The sequence below is a fragment of the Rhinopithecus bieti genome, unplaced genomic scaffold (assembly GCF_001698545.2).
Source record: "Rhinopithecus bieti isolate Rb0 unplaced genomic scaffold, ASM169854v2 scaffold_9234, whole genome shotgun sequence".
NCBI lineage: Eukaryota > Metazoa > Chordata > Mammalia > Primates > Cercopithecidae > Rhinopithecus > Rhinopithecus bieti.
The window spans coordinates 121,799-143,111 of record NW_016806011.1 but is presented as its reverse complement, the minus strand read 5'-3'; the positions used below and the strand labels follow the sequence as shown (position 1 = coordinate 143,111).

General features: G+C 39.3%; 1 protein-coding gene across 1 annotated transcript; it reads left to right on the top strand.

The window, feature by feature from the left end:
- Nucleotides 1-252: 252 nt before the first annotated feature.
- On the top strand, nt 253-21,084 carry COQ2 (coenzyme Q2, polyprenyltransferase). The gene is given in 8 exon segments (XM_017874452.1): nt 253-379; nt 382-654; nt 5,934-6,100; nt 11,307-11,428; nt 12,761-12,846; nt 14,957-15,090; nt 17,167-17,355; nt 20,550-21,084. Coding segments are annotated over 8 exon segments (1,266 nt in total). The 3' UTR covers nt 20,718-21,084.
- Nucleotides 21,085-21,313: the final 229 nt, after the last annotated feature.

The following is a 21,313-nucleotide window of genomic DNA, read 5'->3' as shown; positions in this document are numbered from 1 at the left end:
GTCTATAAAGCCAACTTCCTCCGCTCGACTCTTTGGAACACTTATTCTATTTTATGGAGTAAGGTGTTGCCCGATTCTATTTTTTGTTTCCTCAGAGACCCCTGTTCTGAGTGTTGCCCGATAACAGAATCACAAAGTCAATCGAGATCGAGTTGTAAAAAATTACAACTAAATTTGTCGTAATTTTTTTGCCTTTTGCCAACAGGAATTCCTTTTACATTAAGTATTCCTTCCTTACAGTAAGCGACCACGATGAGCCCTTTTTCTCAAGTAAGGATGAGGAAAGGTTCTGTCCACACCGCCGCCCTGCCTGGCAGACTTGGATTGCATCCTGCGGATGCCACTGCGCATGCCCGCTGGGGAATGACGTCAATCCGAGCTCTCCCGGCCTCCCCAGCGCCATGCTGGGCTCGCGAGCCGCGGGGTTCGCGCGGGGCCTGCGGTCTGTGGCACTGGCGTCGCTGCCGGGCTGGCGGGGCCGCTCCTTCGCCCTGGCGCATGCGACCGGCGCGCCCCACGGTGGTGATTTGCAGCCCTCTGCCTGTCCCGTGCCGCGCGGGCGCCAGCTCAGCCTGTCCGCGGCGGCGGTGGTGAACTCCGCGCCCCGCCCCCTGCAACCGTACTTGCGCCTCATGCGGTTGGACAAACCCATTGGTGAGTGCGGGCGGGCGGGCAGCCCGGGAATTTGCAAGTAGCAGCCTGCGACTCGGCTCCGCTGAGCTGTCCGCGGCGGCCGGCCCTGGAGTGATGGAAATGGGAGCATGAAAGCTTGGGCTTGGCTGCCGACTGCCGTGCGCCCAGGGACTAGTCGCCTCGGGACACGCAGTCGGGACAGTCTCCTAAAGGACTCGACAGTTTCACGTCTGTCTGCATCCTGAGCACCTGAAGCGGGCAAGATAATTCTCTTTCCACAAATACTTGTTTAAATGGTGACTGAAGCGGAAGGTTCCGTTCTCGTGGCCCTCATTAATTTATTAGAATGTTTGATCCTCCCCGCAATCTTGTAAGGCCCACAAATACAATAATTAAGACAGTTAAGACGCTGCGGAAACTAAGGCTCCTCGTCAGAGCCAGACCAGAAGAACTCTGTGTTTTGATACTGAGTCGGAGCTCTTTTACCTGCGTCACCCATAAGGCAAAGATTTAATTCATTTGAACGCAGCAGAGACAGCGCTTACGGACTGCCTGTCAGCTCACAATCGCCCCCGACAGGAAGATTTCCCTGACTTTCCTATTTTAATTAACACCTACCAACCTCACTTTCTGTTGCTTTATCCGCAATTTTTCTTAATAGCTCCACTAACCTTATGCACTTACTGGTTGATTGGCTTCTCAAGTAGTGTTAAGTGAATTAATAAGTTCCTACTACATTGTCCGGCCATAGAGATAGAAAGAGCTATGGAAACTCCTTGCTTTCAAGGAACTCTGATCTAGTTGAAAAAGACTGTTTGGCGAGCTAGGAAAATATGGATCAAATGTGAGTGGTACAGATAGCAAGTGCTACAGGATAAAAGAGAAATTACTGTGGGTCCCTTGCTGGAAAGTTTCAAGAAGAAATTATACTCCAAAGGACAAGTTGATTTTGCAAAGGAGAGAAGAGATCTTAGTGCGAGAAGTATTTTTGCAAAGAACCAAGGATGGGGTGTTAGAACACTACGATTATGAGCCTAACCTGGAACACCAAGTGGGTGTGGAAAATGGGAAACGAGACTAGACAAGAACGGGTCTGAAGAAGCTGGATAACGTGGAGGGAGGAGTGGAGGATGAACTCCAGCCAATCTAGATGATGACATTTGCCATTGCAGTGTATGGGGATGTATTCAAAGGCCTAGGTACATTCACTCCACTTTTGCCCATACAAGACCCAAATTAGGCCTTGCTTTTGGTATTCTAGATTTATGCACGACCTGTTTGGGATCAGAGCACTAAGTTATAACAGTCAGCTATTAAAGCATAAAAGCCCATTGAACGATAGGTACAGCCCTGCCATCATTGGGAGGCTGTGTATGACCCCCATGCATTTTGGGGAGATTCATGTTGAGAGGCATACATTTCCAAGCCCAGTTCCAATCTGAAGCCTGACTTCTGTTCTTGGAGTCTGTGGCATGGAGTGGCAGTGTAGGCTTATAGATGAACGTCTGCCATTATTCCCATTTCCCCAGTTAAACCTCTGGCTTCTATCTTAGTGGCTGGACCTTCCGCCGTGTAACAGGAGGCAACAAAGGGGTTATGAGCAAAACTCTGGAGCCAGACCTCTTGGATGTGAACCTCCACCCTGCTTATCTAGGGATCTTGGTTAAATTACTTCACCTCTCTGGGCATCCATTTATCATCTGTAAAATGAAGATACTATTAATGATAATGTGGACTTTGTGAGGTCATGAAAATTTATTAATATATGTTAAGTGCTTAGAACAGTGCCTGTCATAATATGTGCTGAAGAAATAGCCATTATTATCTTAGAAGTGGGGATTGGAGAATATTGTACTTACAGATTGTATATGTTAGGAGGATACTAGCCTGCATGGTTTGGTTCTAAATAAGGTGATCATTACAGGATTTTTCAGAAAACTAAATAGTACAATGTTAGAATTCATTTGAACCCCTAACACATGCCAGGAACAATAATTGACAGGAGTAGAATTCCAGGTTTGATACTTCTTTATTTAAATTCTTATTTTGTGGGGTAATTGTACGTTCATTGTTTTACTTTGTTGAAGTTATAGCTTGTTACCTTCATTGATCAATAGCAGGTTTCATTGTTTTTGAGAAGGCAATAGTTTCTTTCAAATGGGCCAAAGTACCTTATTCCGGGAAATTTCAGCAGGTGGCACTCTTTCCACCAAATTGGAAGTGTAATGTTTTGTTTGACCACATTTATGGGTGATGATGATTGATGTCTTAAAGATCATCTGTCTTTGATCTGCTTATCACCCCTCAGAAGTTCCTCATTTTATTTCATCTCCCATAGAGTTTTTCCTTTTTCTACAAGAAACATTTCTTTTTGCAATCTACTTGTCTCTTGTCTTTGCTACCTCTGCATCTTTCTTCACAGAAAAGTATGGGGAATGAAAGTGTCATATGGAAGACAAAAAAATGTTGCTAGGAATCAGTAGAGACAAAAGAACAGGTGAAACTGAAGTGTATGGAGAGATTTAGGGTGTACAGAGTGACAGCATTGGACTTGGGACACAGACTGCAGCCGGACCATCTGGGTTGGAATACCACTGTGGCCACTTTTTACCTGTGTGGTCTCGGGCACAATTACTCCGTCTCTGCATCAGTTTCCGTATTTGTAAAATGGTTGTAATAAAAATAGTGCCTATCTCATAGGCTTGTTGTGAGAGTCAAAAGTGTTCTGTGAAACCACCTGGTACAATAAGGGCCATGTATCTGTTATTATTGTTATCATAACATCATCATTAATATTGTCATCTCATAATGACTCTTTGAGGTAGCTGTTCTCTTCCCTCATTTACAGATGAAACGAAGACTTAAGCCTTAAGATACTTTATTGTCTAGTGTCACTCAACTTACAAGTGGCAGACATAGAACTGAGAAGTCTTACTTTCCCCTTCACTGTAGGAACCCTTGTCATCTGTAGGGGAGCTCTGCAGATTCCTATCAGTAAGTGAATATGGTACTTTTAATACAGATTTTTGGCCAAGCAAGTTTTGTTCCTGATAGAAAACACTATAGGTGGTTACACATCTTTCTGTCTAGAATTTTTTTCTTTTTAGTGGAACCTTTAGTTCTGATTGTACCAGGAAATAATAGCTGTGAAGTGGTATTCTTTCTTCTCTAGCCTAGGAGGATAGGATCAGCTATTCCTCTGTCCCTTGTGAACTATACTCAGAGCTCCAGGGTAAAGAAAGTAGTTACATCTACTATGTTTTACTTAAACCACTCTGTTTATCTGTTTCCTTATCTGTAAGATAGGATTATTAACAATACCTACTATGTAAGGTTGTTACTTGGGAGGCTGAGGCGGAAGTATTGCTTGAGCCTAGGAGCCAGAAGCTGTAGTGAACTATGATCTTGTTACTGCACTCCAGCCTCAGCAACAGAGCCAGACCCTGTCTCTAATATATATATAAATAAATAATTAAGTTTAATATAAAGATGTCATTGAAGATTAAATAAGTTTAGACATACAAAGCATTTAGAACACTGCCTGACACTTCATGAACACTCCGTAAATGTTAACCATTGTTACTGTGGAGTGTACCAAGTATGAGTCTGTCCAGGACAACCTGAATTCAGGTCTGGACTGGCCATTTCTCAAGGTTTTAGCTTGAGGCTTCTTCTTAACTTTTTTTTCTGTTGTGTAAATTTAAATCCCCTTTGGAAAAGGCACTCTGATTCCTCTCTACCCCCTCCTAAAACTAGCTAACTAACTTGGATAGTTTTGTTTTATGCCTTTGAAGGACCCTGTTCTTGTCCTGCTGTTGGATTGATCTTTTATTGTTATTGCTTATTTAACTGCATTTCTTCCTTTTGATTTATGAGCTTCATGAAGGCAGAAGCCACCTCTGTCTTAGCCACCGTTGTATTCCCAGTTCTTAGCACAGTTCTGGCACAGAATATATGCTTCATAAATATGTGTAAATGAATAAAGCTTAAACTTAGTGAAGCTTAAACATGATTACAGGGACTTTAGTCATTTGACCATTTTTCTTCAGGATCTGAACTTTAGACCCAAATCCCTTTTCTCTTGTATCCCTCCATAGGGAAGGAAAGCTCAGAATGTATCTAATAGGCAGCATATCCAAACATCAGTTGAAAGACTTCCTTTTAGAAGTAGAATATTAAAGTTCATATTTGAAGTCTTTTATATAATCTATTTGTTTTTATCTTAATTTCATCTAGTTTATTGGTTAAGTACTAAGAACTAACCCCATTTGTACATGTAGCTGCAAAGTACTCAGTTCAAAATAACAAAAAATCTAACACTTATAATCCCAGCATTTTGGGAGGCTAAGGTGGGAAGATTACTTGAGGCCAAGAGTTTGGGACTAGCCTGAGCAACATAATTAACTGAGTGTGGTGGCTTGCACCTGTAGTTCTAGCTACTCAGGAGGCGGAGACAGGAGGATCACTTGAGCCCAGGAGTTTGAAGCCACAGTGAGCTACGATTATGCCATTGCACTCTGGCTTGGATGACAGAGTGAGATGCTGTCTCAAAAAAAATAAATAAATAAAAATAAACTAGACCATCTTAGTGTATTGTACTAACAATAGTAAAGGAAATTTTTGCTTTTTTGAGTAGTTAATGTGTGTATATGATACAATATTCAGAAGGTGCTAGGGTGTAGAGTGAAAGGCAAGTCTCTTACCCCTGTCTCCTGTCCACACAGTTCCCCTCCCCAGAAGCAACCATTATTATCTGTTTCTGGTGTATTCTTCCTGACATGGTCTGTGAGCATATTAACATTCGTGTATGAATGTTTTATATGTAGGTACATATATATATTTATATACATGTATAAACACACAATAAACAATTTTTAAGTTGTCCTTCACAAAGGTGGGGCCATTTTGTAACCTCATTAGAAATACATAAGAGTATTCAATTCCCTAGAGTGTGTTGTCAGACATTGGGTTTTGCCAGTGATAGGTGAAAATTTTTATCTCAATGTAGTTTTCATGTGGTTCTCAAAGTTGAGTATCTTTTCAGACGTATAAAAGCCATTTGTATTTTTTATGTGAATTTTTATTATGTGTTTTGTCTAGTTTTTAATTGAACTGTTGATCTCTTCTCAGCACTCTGCATAGTAAGGAGTCCTTTGTGATTTGAGTTGCAAATTTATTCTCTCAGTTTTGTCATTTTTTTTTTATAGTGTCTTTATTTCTTTGGTATGTGGTGTTTAAACAAATGAAGACAGTTAACTGACTTAAAATTATACCTTTTTTGTCTTTTTATTTTTGCTTAGGAACCTGGCTGCTGTATTTACCATGTACCTGGAGCATTGGTTTGGCAGCTGAACCAGGTTGTTTTCCAGATTGGTACATGCTCTCCCTCTTTGGCACTGGAGCTATTCTGATGCGTGGAGCAGGCTGTACTATTAATGACATGTGGGACCAGGACTATGATAAAAAGGTAATTTCATCCTGAAAAGGAATAGAGAGGCTCTTCTCAATTCTGCAGAATAACATAGTGGTATCGCTTTTGAATGCCATATAAAGCAACAAGATCATTCAGTGACTACAGAAATCCAGCATAGAAAGTGCCAGGATCAGTTGAATAGCTGGTATTGCAAAGTGCAGAGTACAATACTTCCTTTCTCAACACAAGAGTGGACCCAGGGGCAAGGTGTGTACTTTATTATTATAAAGTGAATTGAGAATTTGGAAGACTGAAGGTGAGGGAGTTAAAGGTTAGGAGTGAAAGTGAAAAATCCATCCTGAACCTTCAAGTGTCCAAAGATCTGTCATCCCTTCCTTTGAGATGTATTTTAGAGCCCTAACTATTCTTACATAAATCAAGTGAATCAAAGCAGCCCTTGTTAGCATTTCCTATAATTGTTTCTTTTAAAAACATAACTTTACCCATTTTTTCTCCTTAGAAAATAATACATGCTTGTTCTGAAAATGTAGACAATATAGAATTGCAACCAAGGAAAAGTGCAAGTTGTCCTTATCTTCTCCTCTTATCCCCTAGAGAAAACTTCTGTTAAGAGTTTGATGCATTATTTTTCTCTGGATTTTTTTTGTACCTATTCTAATGCATGTGTATAATTATTTCCGTGTTCTTCAACAGTTATTTTCTCAAGGAAAGGGGCCATCTTATTTGCCTTTTTATCTTAGCAACTATGCCATAATTAGTACAAGATCATTAAATGCTTGAGTAAATAATCAATTGAAATTTGATTTTAAAGGAAACCCACATTGAATTATAAAAAGTGAATAATCTTATATAAACTTATATAAAGTTAATAATCACTCCTAGTTTGCCTTCTATGTAGTCTGAATTTTCCTTAAGCAAGGCATACCTATAATAATTTTTAGTTAATAGAATAGTATTACGTGTATGTGTGTGTGTGTGTGTGTGTGTTTGAGACAGAGTTTCACTCTTGTTGCCCAGGCCTGGAGTGCAGTGGTGTGATCTCAGCTCACCGCAACCTCCGCCTCCCAGGTTCAAGCGATTCTCCTGCCTCAGCCTCCTGACTAGCTGGGATTTCAAGCATGCGCCACCATGCCTGGCTAATTTTGTATTTTTAGTAGAGACGGTGTTTCTCCATGTTGGTCAGGCTGGTCTCGAACTCCCGACCTCAGGTGATCCATCTGCCTCGGCCTCCCAAAGTGCTGAGATTACAGGTATGAGCCACCGCGCCTGGCCATTAATGTATTTTTAAATTCAAAAGCATTTATTGGGTACTTGCTATGTGGAAGACCCAGTGGCAGGTTCTAGGATTGCATTGATGAAATACAACATTCCTGACATTCAGGGTTTAGTAATTATAATACAGCAGAAGTCTTTTGAGAATAGTATTCACCAGGGAACTTGCTGAAGACCACTTACCTCAACCTAAGGGAGAGGATTAGAGATAACTTTCCAGGCAGGGGTGACCTTTGAACTCTGAAAGAATAGGATGGTAAAAAAGAGTGGGCTAGAGGGTGAAGGTTTCTCTAGACAGAGGGAACAGCAGGTCCAGAGGCATGGCTGTGAGATGAGTATTTGTTTGATAACAGCAACTACATGGTCTGCGTGTGGCTGGAGGATATGGGATGTAGTAGAAGAGTGGCAGGAGCTGTATGGTAAAGCATTTCTCTGACACAATTGGGATGCTTTAATTTGCCAAGAGATGCACACTGTCCTTTTTTCTTTTCTTTAAAATGTTTTTGTTTTGATGGATTTAGGGGTACAGTTACAGTTGGGTTACATGGATATAGTGTGTAGTGGTGAAGTCTGGGCTTTTGGTGTACCCATATGTAGTATGACCTAATGGGTAGTATTTCATCCTCCGCTTGCCTCCCACCCTCCCACCTTTTGGAGTCTCCAGTGTCTATTATTCCACTCTGTATGTTTCTGTGTACCCGTTGTTTAACTCCCACTTATAAGTGAGAACATGTGGTTTTGACTTTCTGTTTCTGAGTCATTTCACTAATAATAATAGCCTCCAGTTCCATCCATGTTGCTTTTGCAAATGACGTGATTTTATTCTTTTTTATGGCCTTGTATTCCATGGTATATATATACCACATTTTTTAATCTAGTCATCCATTGATGGACACTTCGGTTGATTCCACGACTTTGCTATTGTGAATAATGCTGTCATAAATGTACGAGTGCAGGTGTCTTTTTGGCAAAATGATTTCTTTTCCTTTGGGTCGATACCCACTAGTGGGATTGTTGAATTAGTTGTTCTGTTTTTAGTTCTTGAGAAATCTTCATGCTTTTTTCCATAGAGATTGTACTAATTTACAGCCCCACCAACCATTTATAAGTGTTCCCCTTTCTCCACATCCTCACCAACATCTGTTTTTTGACTTTCTAATAATAGCCATTCTGACTGGCATAGAAGATGGTATCTCATTGTGGTTTTAATTTGTGTTTCTCTGATGATTAGTGATATCTGACTAAGTCCCCAAAAGGAAACACAACAGAAACAAAAATAGACAAATGAGACTTAATTAAACTAAAAAGCTTCTGCATAGCAAAAGAAATAATCAGCAGAGTAAACAGACCACCTACAGAATGGGAGAAAATATTTACAAACAATGCGTCCAACAAAGGGCTAATGTCTAGAATCTATAAGGAGCTCAAACAACAAGAAAAAAATAACCCCATTAAAAAGCAGGCAACGCACATGAACAGACATTTTTCAAAAGAAGACATACAAGAAACCAACAAACATATGAGATACGCACTTTCTTGATTTGGAGGTCCACACATCCCGGTCAGTTTTTATTCTGTACACTCTATGAATGAGGCTTCTGGCATATATCACTTCAAGATAACTCTTGAACATGTTAATAGTAGTTCATCACTTAAAAAAATTTCTAGCTTAGTATAAGCCTTCCAGAAAATGAAAAATAGTGCCATAAATTAGTAACAGTTTATGAAGCATGGGTCTGTTTAGATAAGTAAACATTTGAGATTAAGTATTTGAAGGCAAACTGCAAAATTCTAAATTGCTTTATCTTATTTAGTAGACAGACTCTCCCCTAAACGTTTACATCCCACACTCTTGACTAGAGTTAAAACTAATTACATAGATTTTGACTTCTGCTTCCAGGAAGATGGAGTAGATGGAATAGGTGTATTTTCCCTATTCTTTCCACTAAGTATGACTAAAACCCCTGGACATTATACATAAAAAAAAATAGGAGGACTGTGGAGAAAAGGTGGCAGACTGGCCAGGGACCTCAGGGCCCAAAGAATTTCCTAGATTTTGTTTTTCTTCATATATCCCAGACTTGGAACTGAAGAAGCCAGAAATCTGGAAATGTCATTGGGCACAGACAGGAAAAAAATAAAAATAAAAAGCCTACTGGGCAGGGACCCGTGGAAACCAGGTTGGGAACTTGAACTTGTAACCCCAGCTAGTAGCAATTAGGCACCCCCTTCTTTTGCCAGAGCAGTGTCAAAAAAAGTCAACTGAAATGAAAGGTTTAAATAAGATTCATAGTCTCATGACATAATACTTAAATGTCCAGATTTCAGTTAAGAATCATTTGTCATACCAAGAACTAGGGAAATTTCAACTTGAGTGAAAAAAAGACAATCAGCAGATGAGCAACACTGAGATGGCAGAGATGTTAGGATTTCTTAGAAAGATTTTTAAAGCAGCAGTGGTAAATATGCTTCAGTGAGCAATTACAAACATGCTTGAAACAAATGAAAAATACCACCTCTCAGCAAAGAAATAGAAAATATAAAGGAGAACCAAATGGAAATTTTATAGCTGAAAGATAATAATAATTGTAATAATAATTCAGTGGATGGGCCCAACAGCAGAATGGAGGGGACAGAGGAAGGAATCAGTGAACTGGAGATAGAATAATAGAAATGACACCATCTGGAAAACAGAAAATAGACTGAAAAATTGAAGACCTTTGGACTATAACAAATGATCTAATATTTGTTTCATGAGTCTTGGAAAAGCAGGAGAAAGGGGTTGGGGCTGAAAAGTGATTGAAGAAATATTGGCTGTAAAAGCCCCAAATTTAGCAAAAGACTTAAGCCTACATATTTAAGAAGGTGAGCAACCTCCAGACACGATAAACACATAGAATCCTCACCCCAATACATTATAATCAAACTTCTGAAAACTAAAGAAAATTTTAAAATCTTGAAAGCTGTGAGAAATATGAAAAGCACAACCCATAAGAGGAAAAATTGAATTTGCACTTCATCAACAAATTTTTATCTGTTAAGGACCCTGTTAAGAAGATTAAAAGGTCTGGACGCCATGGCTCATGCTTATAATCCTACCACTTTGGGAGGCCGAGGCAGGCGGATCACTTGAGGTCAGGAGTTCAAAACCAACTTGGCCAGTATGGTGAAACCTTGTCTTTACTAAAAATACAAAAAATTCGCCGGGCGTGCTGGTGGATGCCTGTAATCCCAGCTACTTGGGAGGCTGAGAATTGCTTGAACCTGGGAGGCAGAGGTTGCAGTGAGCTGAGATTGTGCCAGTTCGTAACTATTTTAGGCTTTCTCTGTGGAAATTGAACATGTTATAGCTAAACAGCTGATAAGGAAGTTGCTTTGTCTTTTATTTATTTATTTATTTATTTATTTATTTATTTATTTGGCACAGGGTCTTGCTGTGTCACCCATGCTGGAGAGCTTGATGCACTGCAGTTTCATGACTCACTGCAGTTTCAACCTCCTAGGCTCAAGCAGTCCTCCTGCCTCAGCCTCCCCAATAGGTGGGGCTACAGGCACACATCACCATACCTGACTAATTTTATTTATTTTATTTTATTTTATTTTATAGAGACAGCACCTCCCTATGTTGCCGAGGCTGGTCTTGAACTCATGGCCTCAAACAATCCTCCCACCTCAGCCTCCCAAAGTGCTGGGATTACAGGCTTGAGCCACACTGCACCCAGCCAGGAATTTCCTTTGTTTTGTTTGTTTAGAGATGGGGATGGGAGAAAAGAGAATTAGTGGTGGGAATTTTTAGTTCTTTTCAAAGCTGTTTTACATATGAAGTTTTGATTCCTGCCAGTACTTAAAATGTTGATTTCTCTCTTCATTTATATTTGTGCCCACCAGGGCCAGTCTCTTCACTAAATGTTTAAATAAATGATTGAGTCATTACATGAAGTTCAGGTATCTGTTTTTATGTTTTAAGGTTACAAGAACAGCCAATCGTCCAATAGCCGCCGGAGACATTTCAACTTTTCAGTCCTTTGTTTTTCTTGGGGGACAGCTAACCTTGGCACTGGGTGTTCTTCTGTGTCTGAATTACTACAGGTATATTAAACATGTTTTCCACATCATGTATAAAATCTCTCCTTTGAAATGAAGGAAGTAGGAATAAAATGAAATATCTTTACCAAAAAGTTGTTCATTTGCTACTTATCAAGCAACTGTAAGTTAGCAAGTGTAAGTAACTCACCACACATTTTTAAATCTGCTTCAAGAATGCTTTCAGCCAAAGGAGTTAAGAAATGAACATTTAATTTGTTTTGAACCACCTTCAGTATTTGTACTACTTTCCCTAAGTGACACAAAGCAATTTCATAGGTTTTCTAAGTGTGTGCATGAATGTGTGTGTATACACCTACACATATGTGTGTAATTTTATTCATGCTGACAGTATCTCTAAAGTAGACTTAAAGCAGAAGTGATTATACTCATTTTGCAAAAAGAGGAACTATGTCTTTCCCAGGGTGGTGTTACTAATCAATGACTAAAGAAAGAAGTGGGAGGACTCATTCCTATATCTCTTAAATGAGACAAAACGAAACTTTTGTGTATCGGATTGCCGTTTACAAAGTACTTCAATGCCAGAGAAGAAAGACAAAAAGAGTTACTTTATAGAGACTAGACTTAATTTTGCTGCCTTGCCCTGATAGCATCAATTACCTGAAAATACCTTTGGAAGGTTATTTCTGGAAGGGGTAGTGTTAGATAAACTTTGAGGTCCTAAGAGCATCTTATTGTATCACATTATCACAGGTGTTTCCTTTTTTCTAGAAAAATAACATCGCATCATGCATATAAGGAGGGATATCTTGACTATAATTATTAGTTAGGACATCTCAGTTTATTAGATGCCTTAATGTTTGCAAACAGTTCAGAGAGGCAGTAACATTTGGTAGTTAACATTTGGTGGTGGATAGGTTGGACTCTGGAGCCAGACTACCTTAGGTTTGAATCTGGGCTCTGCTATGACTAGCTATATAACAGTTAGCAAACTACTTAGTTTCTTTGTGCTTCAGTTTTCCCATCTGCCAAAAAGGAAGAGAATAAACATTCATATTCTAATACCTGCCTTTTGGAGTCATTGTGAAGATTATAATGAATTAACAAATGTGATTCACTTAGAATAGTGCCTAATACCTGAAAGTACTGTATGTGTTAGCTATTATTTTGTTTGGTTGTTTTATAACATTTAAAGTAGTTTTCTACTCATCCTTTATAATAGGGAAAGTGAAAGGCTAGGAAGATAACTTACATAAAATATAATTTAAGATAAAATATATTTTCCAATTAGTATTACTTATGTCGTTGTCTTAAAGTATTTCGTGGTTCCTAAGAGGTAGTGGTAATAATCACTTTAATGGTTTTTCCTCTTTTCAGTATAGCTCTGGGAGCAGGATCCTTACTTCTTGTCATCACCTACCCACTAATGAAAAGAATTACATACTGGCCTCAACTAGCCTTGGGTGAGCTTAAAATAACTCTAAGTATTTCCTTTGATACCTGCAAACTACATTTTTATGGAGAGATAGGTAGATAGATAGGTAAAGATGAAATGACAAATCAGTCATGTAATTTTCCTAACCAATAGTAGATTTTCACATTTTAAAGGAGAGCAGTTGGCTATTTTTATTAGCTAAGAAATATTGCATGTTTATTAGGGTTATCATTATCATCATTATTTTTTCCTCTCCTCTCTTGCCCTCTCCTCCCCTCCCCTCCCCTCTCCTCTCCCCTCTTCTTCTCTGAGAGAGGGTCTTGATCTGTTGCCCAGGCTGGAGTGCAGTGGCACGATCTCAGCTTACTGCAAACTTGACTTCCCAGGCTCAAGTGATCCTCCCACCTCAGCTTCCTGAGTAGCTAGGATTACAGGCATTCATAACCCTGCCTGGCTAGTTTTTGTAATTTTTTTTTGTTGAGACAGGGTTTCGCCATGTTGTCCAGGCTGGTCTCAAACCCCTGAGCTCAAGCGATCTGCCTGCCTTGGCTTCCCAAAGTGCTGGGATTACAGGTGTGTACCAACGCGCCTGGCCATCATTGCTTTCTGAAATGCTGTTTTAAAAATCTTGGTATGTCATGAAAAAATGTTTAATCTAGATGCCCTGAAGAATTTGGGGAATGGGGTAGGAAGCACTCTGTGGCAGGAAAACAAGGGTTAAAGTGTATGTGATAGCTCAGACAGCTCCTGTTCTGTGAAGCCTCTCAGGAAGAAGTTAGACAGTCTCTTCTGGGCTACCGTAGGATTCTAATCCGGCATTACTCATTTCAACAGCATTAATTCAACCAAGAATATGTTGAGAGCCTCCTGTGGTCTCCAGTTAATAAATTGTGGCCCAGCATTTAGCATAGCACTTGGCACAGTGTAGGTACTGAATACATACTTGTTGGTGAAAAAAAAAGGAAGATAGTTAGGTAAGCCAGTATCAGAATCTGTTGCAAAAATATCTATTCCCAGACTTTTCTATTCCTAGAATATTCCTAGAATGACTCTAGTTCTTTGAATCATTATTTTCAGTAAATGAAAGAACTAAAAGCAACTCAGGAAACTGATGTGAGCCTGATTTGCGGGGAAGTTGTGGTAGAATATTTATCTTTTTCTAAGATCCTCTCATTGAATGTTCTCTTTATTAAATTTGAAATTGTATTCTCAATATAAGCATTTCCTATCTGTAAGATAATATTAAGAAGCTGGTATATTTACTCCCAACATTTATTGAACCCGTACATTTACTTTGTGCCAGGAATTGCAGCAGCTACTGGGAAAATAAAAATGACTAAAACACACTGACCATCTTTAAGGAGTTGGAGATGGAGATGACAGATAAACAGGTCATTGCAGTACAACGTGGCAGGCAGGAGCGCTACGGGACCACAAAGGAGAGGCACTTAATCAGTTAAGGAGGGGACATGAGTGGAAATAGGTAATATAGGAGGAGAAAAGGGGTTTCTGAGAAAAGGTACCTGAGACACATTGAGTTTAAGGTACATGAGCAACTTGCAGGCAGAGACGTCCAGCAGACGGTTCAATATGCAGTCTGGAGCTTAGGATAGTGATCAGGCTTGCAAGTGGAGATTTGAGAGCTGTCAACATGTAAGCGTTTGTTTACAGTCCTCAGAGACGATGCCCTTGTGGAATAAATCAGTGTTCTTATGTATATTCTTGTCTCTGTAGCTGGTAGGGGAGGCGGAGTGGTAACAGAAAGAACATGGGTTTTTGAGTCAGATAGATCTAAGTTCAGATCCCAGCATCTACTGTTATTGGTAGTGCCACGCACCATACTAGGTGGGATAAATCTTCTCTTTAAACCTACTATTTACTTAATTAGGGGATATTATTCTTTTTATTAGCTCTGTTACTTTAGTTATTAACCTCTCTGAGCCTGTTTTCTTTTTTGTAAAATGGAGCTAATAATTACCACCGAGGGTTGAAAGGGTTTAAGGAAGGAACCCACAGAAAGCAGCACACACTGAGTCTCATACCCAGGAGCACTGAACGCGCTCCGATGCTACTCCTTCCCTTCAGGATTCTAAAGTACATATAGACTTTTCCCCTTTTTTGTGTTTTGCTAATTGTAGGCTTGACATTTAATTGGGGAGCATTACTTGGATGGTCTGCTATCAAGGGTTCCTGTGATCCATCTGTTTGCCTGCCTCTTTATTTTTCTGGAGTTATGTGGACACTAATATATGATACTATTTATGCCCATCAGGTAAAGAAATTATCTTTTTCTTAACTTTGGTTTAGTTGTTGCTGTTTTTAAAGAACCAAATTAAGGAGAAAACCTTTTTTCTTAAATTTGTTGTTGTTTTTTAAGAACTTTAAGAACCAAATTAAGGAGGAAGAATTTGTTTTCTAAAAAGAAGGTCACTCACAGTTCCATGGCTCCAACAAAATTTTTTTTATGTTTATGTGTGTTTACCAAAATTCAACTCATTTATTTTACTTATAAGCAATTAAGTAGTATTTACTATATGCCAGGCACTGTTTTAAGTACTTTACAAACTTAATCCCCCAACAGCCTTGGAGGAAAGTACTTAAACATTAACCTCATTTAACAGAAGAGGAAACATGTGAAGAAGTATTTGTCATGTCAGACAGTTAGTGGGTGGCAGAACTATGATTCAAGCCCAGTGTTCAGAGACTGCTTTTAACCACTACATTTTCCTGTCCCTCTAATCGTTGAATTATGCAACTTTTATACTTGGTGTAGTTAGTGAACATTTTCCTGTATTTTTACCAATTCTTTATCATTGTCGCTTTAAGACTGTGGACTGTGAGATAGTCTATGCCCCAATTTAATATGCCACAAATTTGATGTGCCATAATTGAAACAAATTTAACAGTTTCTCCATTTTGACTACTTAAGTTGTTTGAGTTTTCACAATTATAAGTAATATTGTTCTAATCATTAATACTTCTTGAATAGGAGTTTTCAGTTAAATTTTAGAAGTGGTATTATTGACGTAAAGGATTACATGCATTTTATAGCTTTTGATTTTGCCTTTTGATAAATTCAATTCTAAAACTCATTTTTTTCTTTTACATTTATAAACTTTCCCCCAGCTTTAATGAGGAGTAATTGACAAATAAAATTATGCATATCCAAGGTATACAGTGTGATGATTTGATAGTACATGTTCTGAGAATACATTTATGAACTTTTCAAAAAAGTTTTCTCAGTATTTTCTGAAATATGATTATGTATTCTCAACCATTTACTTGAAGAATATGTCTGGATTTCATCCTGTTTTCTTCCACTAAACCCCCTATGCCCTGCTGCATTTGTAGTATCTTGAAAAGGCAGATCTGTAATCAGCCTTACTTCCAAAGTGAAACTTGACTTGCGGTTAGAAGAGATGCCTGTACTTTTTGCAGTAAAGTCTGGAACCAGTGCTTAGGATACCAGTACTCCAATTTGATTAACAACTTCAGGAAGACACCACATACTCATTGGCACTTTTGTGGTTCACATAATTACAGACAGTTTGCACCCTGAAGGCGATTGTAGTATGAAAGGAAAAACAGAAACAGCCACAGTCATTGTTATTTGGATTTGGGCCCCAAAGGAAAGCCTGTCGGGTTGCTGTCTGCCTGTAGGTCAGTGCAGAGAGTTCAGCATGCAGCCACTGATACCACGTGACCATCATTATTTACAACAGTATATGAAGATGCTTACAAGTTAACTTACTGGGAGAAACCAGGCAGCTACATGTGGTTATATCACCAAGACCTAGCTCTACCTAAACAGGATTTGATAGAAAAGGCAAGGAATAGATTGGGCTAGAAGTGGAAAATGAGTGGATGTGGTTAGGTGGTAAGTGAGCATTTTTCTACATCTGTGACTTTTGCAAGATTGAAACTGAAATGTACGGGAGATTATTGAGATTTGAGAACTCTGAGGTAGAGAGGAGCTATGGGAAGAATTAGAGCTGAATTGTAATCCTAACACTGTAAAAATATAGTTAAGAGTCATTATAGGATTATAACAAATACAATGATTTATAGAAATGAAGCTGGATGGTGGTTTTAGCAGTGGTATTTAACTTTGATTGACCTGCACATTCATTACTGATCAGCCTGTTTCTGAGTTACTGTCATCTTTCACCACTTATGGTATATCTGCATGTTCTTTAAAAGACAACGTCTTCTGAAAGTAGTTAGTGGTAATTGGTTGCACAACCTTGTGAATATACTAAAAAATACTAAACCTGATACTTCAAAATGTGAATTTTATGGTGTGTGAACTAAATCTGAAAAAACAGTTTATTTTTCTTTCTGATATTAGGACAAAAGAGATGATGTTTTGATTGGTCTTAAGTCCACGGCTCTGCGGTTTGGAGAAAACACCAAGCTGTGGCTCAGCGGCTTCAGTGTTGCAATGCTGGGGGCGCTGAGCCTAGTGGGTGTGAACAGTGGTCAGACTGCTCCCTACTACACTGCCCTGGGTGCTGTAGGAGCCCATCTGACTCACCAGGTTTGACCTTTTTCTTATTTGTCCCTCATATTTCCTTAGTATAAATTATAAAAATTATTTAAACAGTATGCCCTCTGTGTTTACCTGGCAAGGAGCTTCTTAAACAACTCCTTGGCTTGTACTACCTTTAACAGAGCCCCCCTGCCCTCTGGCCTCAACTTATAAGAAAGCTAGCTATAGTATTTTATGTTATTTTAAAACTTTTTTTTGAAACAGGGTTGTCCAGGCTGGAGCGCAATGGTGCAATCACAGCTCACTGCAACCTCTAACTCCTGGGCTGAAGTGATCCTCCCACCTCAGCATCCTAGGTAGCTGGGACTACAGTCATGCATCACCATGCCTGGCTAATTTTTTTTATTTTTTGTAGAAATGGGGTCTTAAGATTTTGCCCAGGCTGGTCTTAAACTCCTGGCTTCAAGCAGTCTTCCTGCCCTGATCTCCCAAAAGTGCTGGGATTACCAGTGTGAGCTACCAACACCAGCCAAGCTGTATTATTTAAAAAAAAAATACAGGCCTAAATCCAAATTTTCCCCTCTGATTTTCCTGGAATTACTTCTGAATTTTCATGGTTGGAAAAATTTCAGTAATATCTGAAACTTGTGGTTTGAGTTGAATTACTCTAAAAGCAAACTGACAGATAAAGCTTTAAAAAAAAACTGGGTTTCTACTGATGGTTAGTAGACTAATTATTCATAAATTTGGTTTCTGCTGGCATAAAGACCAAGGCCAGATAAGATATGAAATGCAGAACATGTCAAAGTTCTGCCAGTAGAGAGCAGGAAGCTGTCATTTCAGGATATTCACCCACACCACATCCCCTACCTGTCACAAACTTATGCTGAGAATCTACATTGTTGACTTGTAAAATGAATGAATTAAATCTAATTTTGATTAAATCACTTGCTAATAAATTGACTATATTTTTATATCAATGTTATTGTTATTTTCATTAAACAGAATCAAAAAGGTATTCATGGTAGATCACCTGAGGTCAGGAGTTTGGCCAGCCTGGCCAACATGAACATGGCAAAACCCCATCTCTACTAAAAATACAAAAGTTAGCTGGGCATGGTGGTGGGCACCTGTAACCCCAGCTACTCAAGAGGCTGAGGCAGGAGAATGGCTTGAATCCAGGAGGCAGAGGTTCCAGTGAGCCAAGATCATGCCACTGTACTCTAGCCTGGGCGACAGAGCAAGACTCCATCTCAAAAAAAAAAAAAAGTATTCATGAAGCTATATTTAGATGACTGATTTTATACAGATTATTGTCAGTTACTAGCAGTGTAGGCAAGACTTACATAACATGGTATGAAGGAAATCAGAATTTGATGTCTATAAAGTAAACCATATGCTGTGTCCCCTCCACTGTTTTCCTCACTGTGAAAACTAAAATGTGAATTGGTGACTTTCCAGGATGTCGCCATTTTTCCCTTCAGAATTTCTCAGCATCCCTTTTTGGTCGTAGCTCAGTTCCATGAGGACTGACATTGTCATTTGATTGTCTGGTCTGGATAATGGGTATAGGTTAATATTTAAACACCTGAATATTAAATAGTACAGGAAGGCAAAAATTATTAAGACAATCACAAATATTATAAGAAATACTCGGCCAGGCACAGTGGCTCATGCCTATAATCCCAACACTTTGGGAGGCCGAGGTGGGCAGATCACTTGAGGTCAGCAGTTCAAAATCAGCCTGGCTAACATGGATAAACCCTGTCTCTACTAATAATACAAAACTTAGCTGGGCATGGTGTTGTGCACCTGTAATTCCAGCCACTCGATAGGCTGAGGCAGGAGAATCACTTGAACCCGGGAGGCAGAGGTAACAGTGAGCCAAGATGGTGCCACTGCACTCCAGCCTAGGTGACAGAGGGAAACTGTCTCAAAGGAAGAAAAAAGAAATACGTGGAGCCCACTTTATATTTTAAATTGCATTTATGGTCCTCTGTCCAGTTTTTTGTTGTCGTTGTTGTTTCTTGTTTTGAAACAGAGTCTTCCCTCTGTCACTCAGGCTGGAGTGAAGTGGTACCATCTTGTCTCAGTATAGCCTCCACCGCCTCCTGGTTTCAAGCAATTCTTGTTACTCAGCCTCCTTAGTAGCTGGGACCACAGACACACACCATCATGCCCAGCTCATTTTTGTATTTTTTTAGTAGAGACGGGGTTTTGCCATGTTGGCCAGACTGGTCTCAAACTCTTGGCCTTAAGTGATCCACCCACCTCAGCCTCCCAAAGTGCTGGGATTACAGGCATGAGCCACCACACCTGGCCTCTCTGTCCAGTTTTCGATACAGTGTTTAGAGATGGTCATAGCTATCTTCTAGTATTTAAAGATAAAGGAAATCATGATGATTGTAAGTCTGCAGACCACATAATAAAGAATAGTCCCCCATGCCTAAGGAAGATAGGAACATACATGAGACTTCCTTAGTGTTATTTGCAGGGCTAGCATGGGGAAAAAGGAGTATGCTTGTTCTAGATTACTAGCAACAGATTTAGGTCTCTAGCTCCCCTTCTCTAAATGTAGGTCCCTGAACAGGAGAGATTTAGAAATGTGGGAGGGCATTTTTGGTTATCATAATAAACTAGGGAGGGGTGACTATATGGATGATGGCCAGATACAGTCAATATCTTGTGCTGCACCAGATTACCCTGCATTTTAGAGAGTTGTCCTGCCCAAATGGTACTTGTTCTCCGTTGAGAAACTTTGCTCCAGACACTAAAACCACAACTGGAGGGTAGGAGTTGCAGGGAGACAGATTTTAGATCCGTTAGTATAAGGAAGAACTTTCTAAATAGTTAGAACTAAAATTAGTATGGGTTGCCTCACAAGCATTCATGCAGCCCTCAACTGAAAGTTCTTGGGAAACAGCTTGGATGATTCCAAGTGAAAAATATGGTAAATTTTTCTTTTTCTTGTTCTTGTTTTTGAGATATAGTCTCACTCTCTCACCCAGACTAGGAGGGTGCAGTAGGGTGATCACGGCTTATTGCAGCCTTGACCTCTTAGCCTCAAGCAATCCTCCCACCTCAGCCTCTTGAGAAGCTGGGACTACAGGCATGTGCCACCATGCCCAGCTAATTTTTTATCTTTTGTATTTGTTGTTTCCTCCTCTGTGTTAACATGTTTATTTGTGATGACCCAAAGTCCAGACTAGGTATTAATACAAATTTCTATTCCTCTCTTGCAGATTTACACTCTAGACATCCACAGACCTGAGGATTGTTGGAATAAATTTATCTCCAACCGAACACTGGGGCTAATAGTTTTTTTAGGGATTGTCCTCGGGAATTTGTGGAAAGAAAAGAAGACAGACAAAACAAAGAAGAGTATAGAGAATAAAATAGAAAATGAATGAATGAAATTTTTCTAGGAATTATTAAAACATTTTTTTCAAAATATAATTAGATTTGAATATAAAATCTGATACAATATGTGAAAGAATTAAGAACCTGAAGATTTAGAGCATATTTACCTGGATTTTAATTCAATTATTTACTAGCAAAATTCCCCTGTGTCACAGAAACCAGGGACTCTTCAGGATTTGAGATGGCCTTGAGTATTTTACTTGATATATTATTCTGCCCATTATAATTCTCACCTGAAGTTATGGGGATTGTACAAGTTTTGGCACTTTAGAAAAAGCCTGATGTGGGTCTTTCGTAAATGAATGTCTCTATAAGAAAATGGACTCTTTTTTAAGGGAAAAATAAAAGCTGCTCTGGAAAGTTGGGGCTTATTGTTCTTTATTGTGACCTTTAGTCACTGCCAAAAACTGTAATTTAGGAAACCAATTCTGTTTTTTTATGTTTTAGGATAATTTAAATAAGCAAATAGAAGTATTTAGCTGTTATAGCCACACGTACCACTCTTTACCAACTCTGACTTCTATTTGGGAGATTTGGTCTTGTGTGCAGTCACAGTGATCAGAACAAACAAGTAGGCAGTCACCAG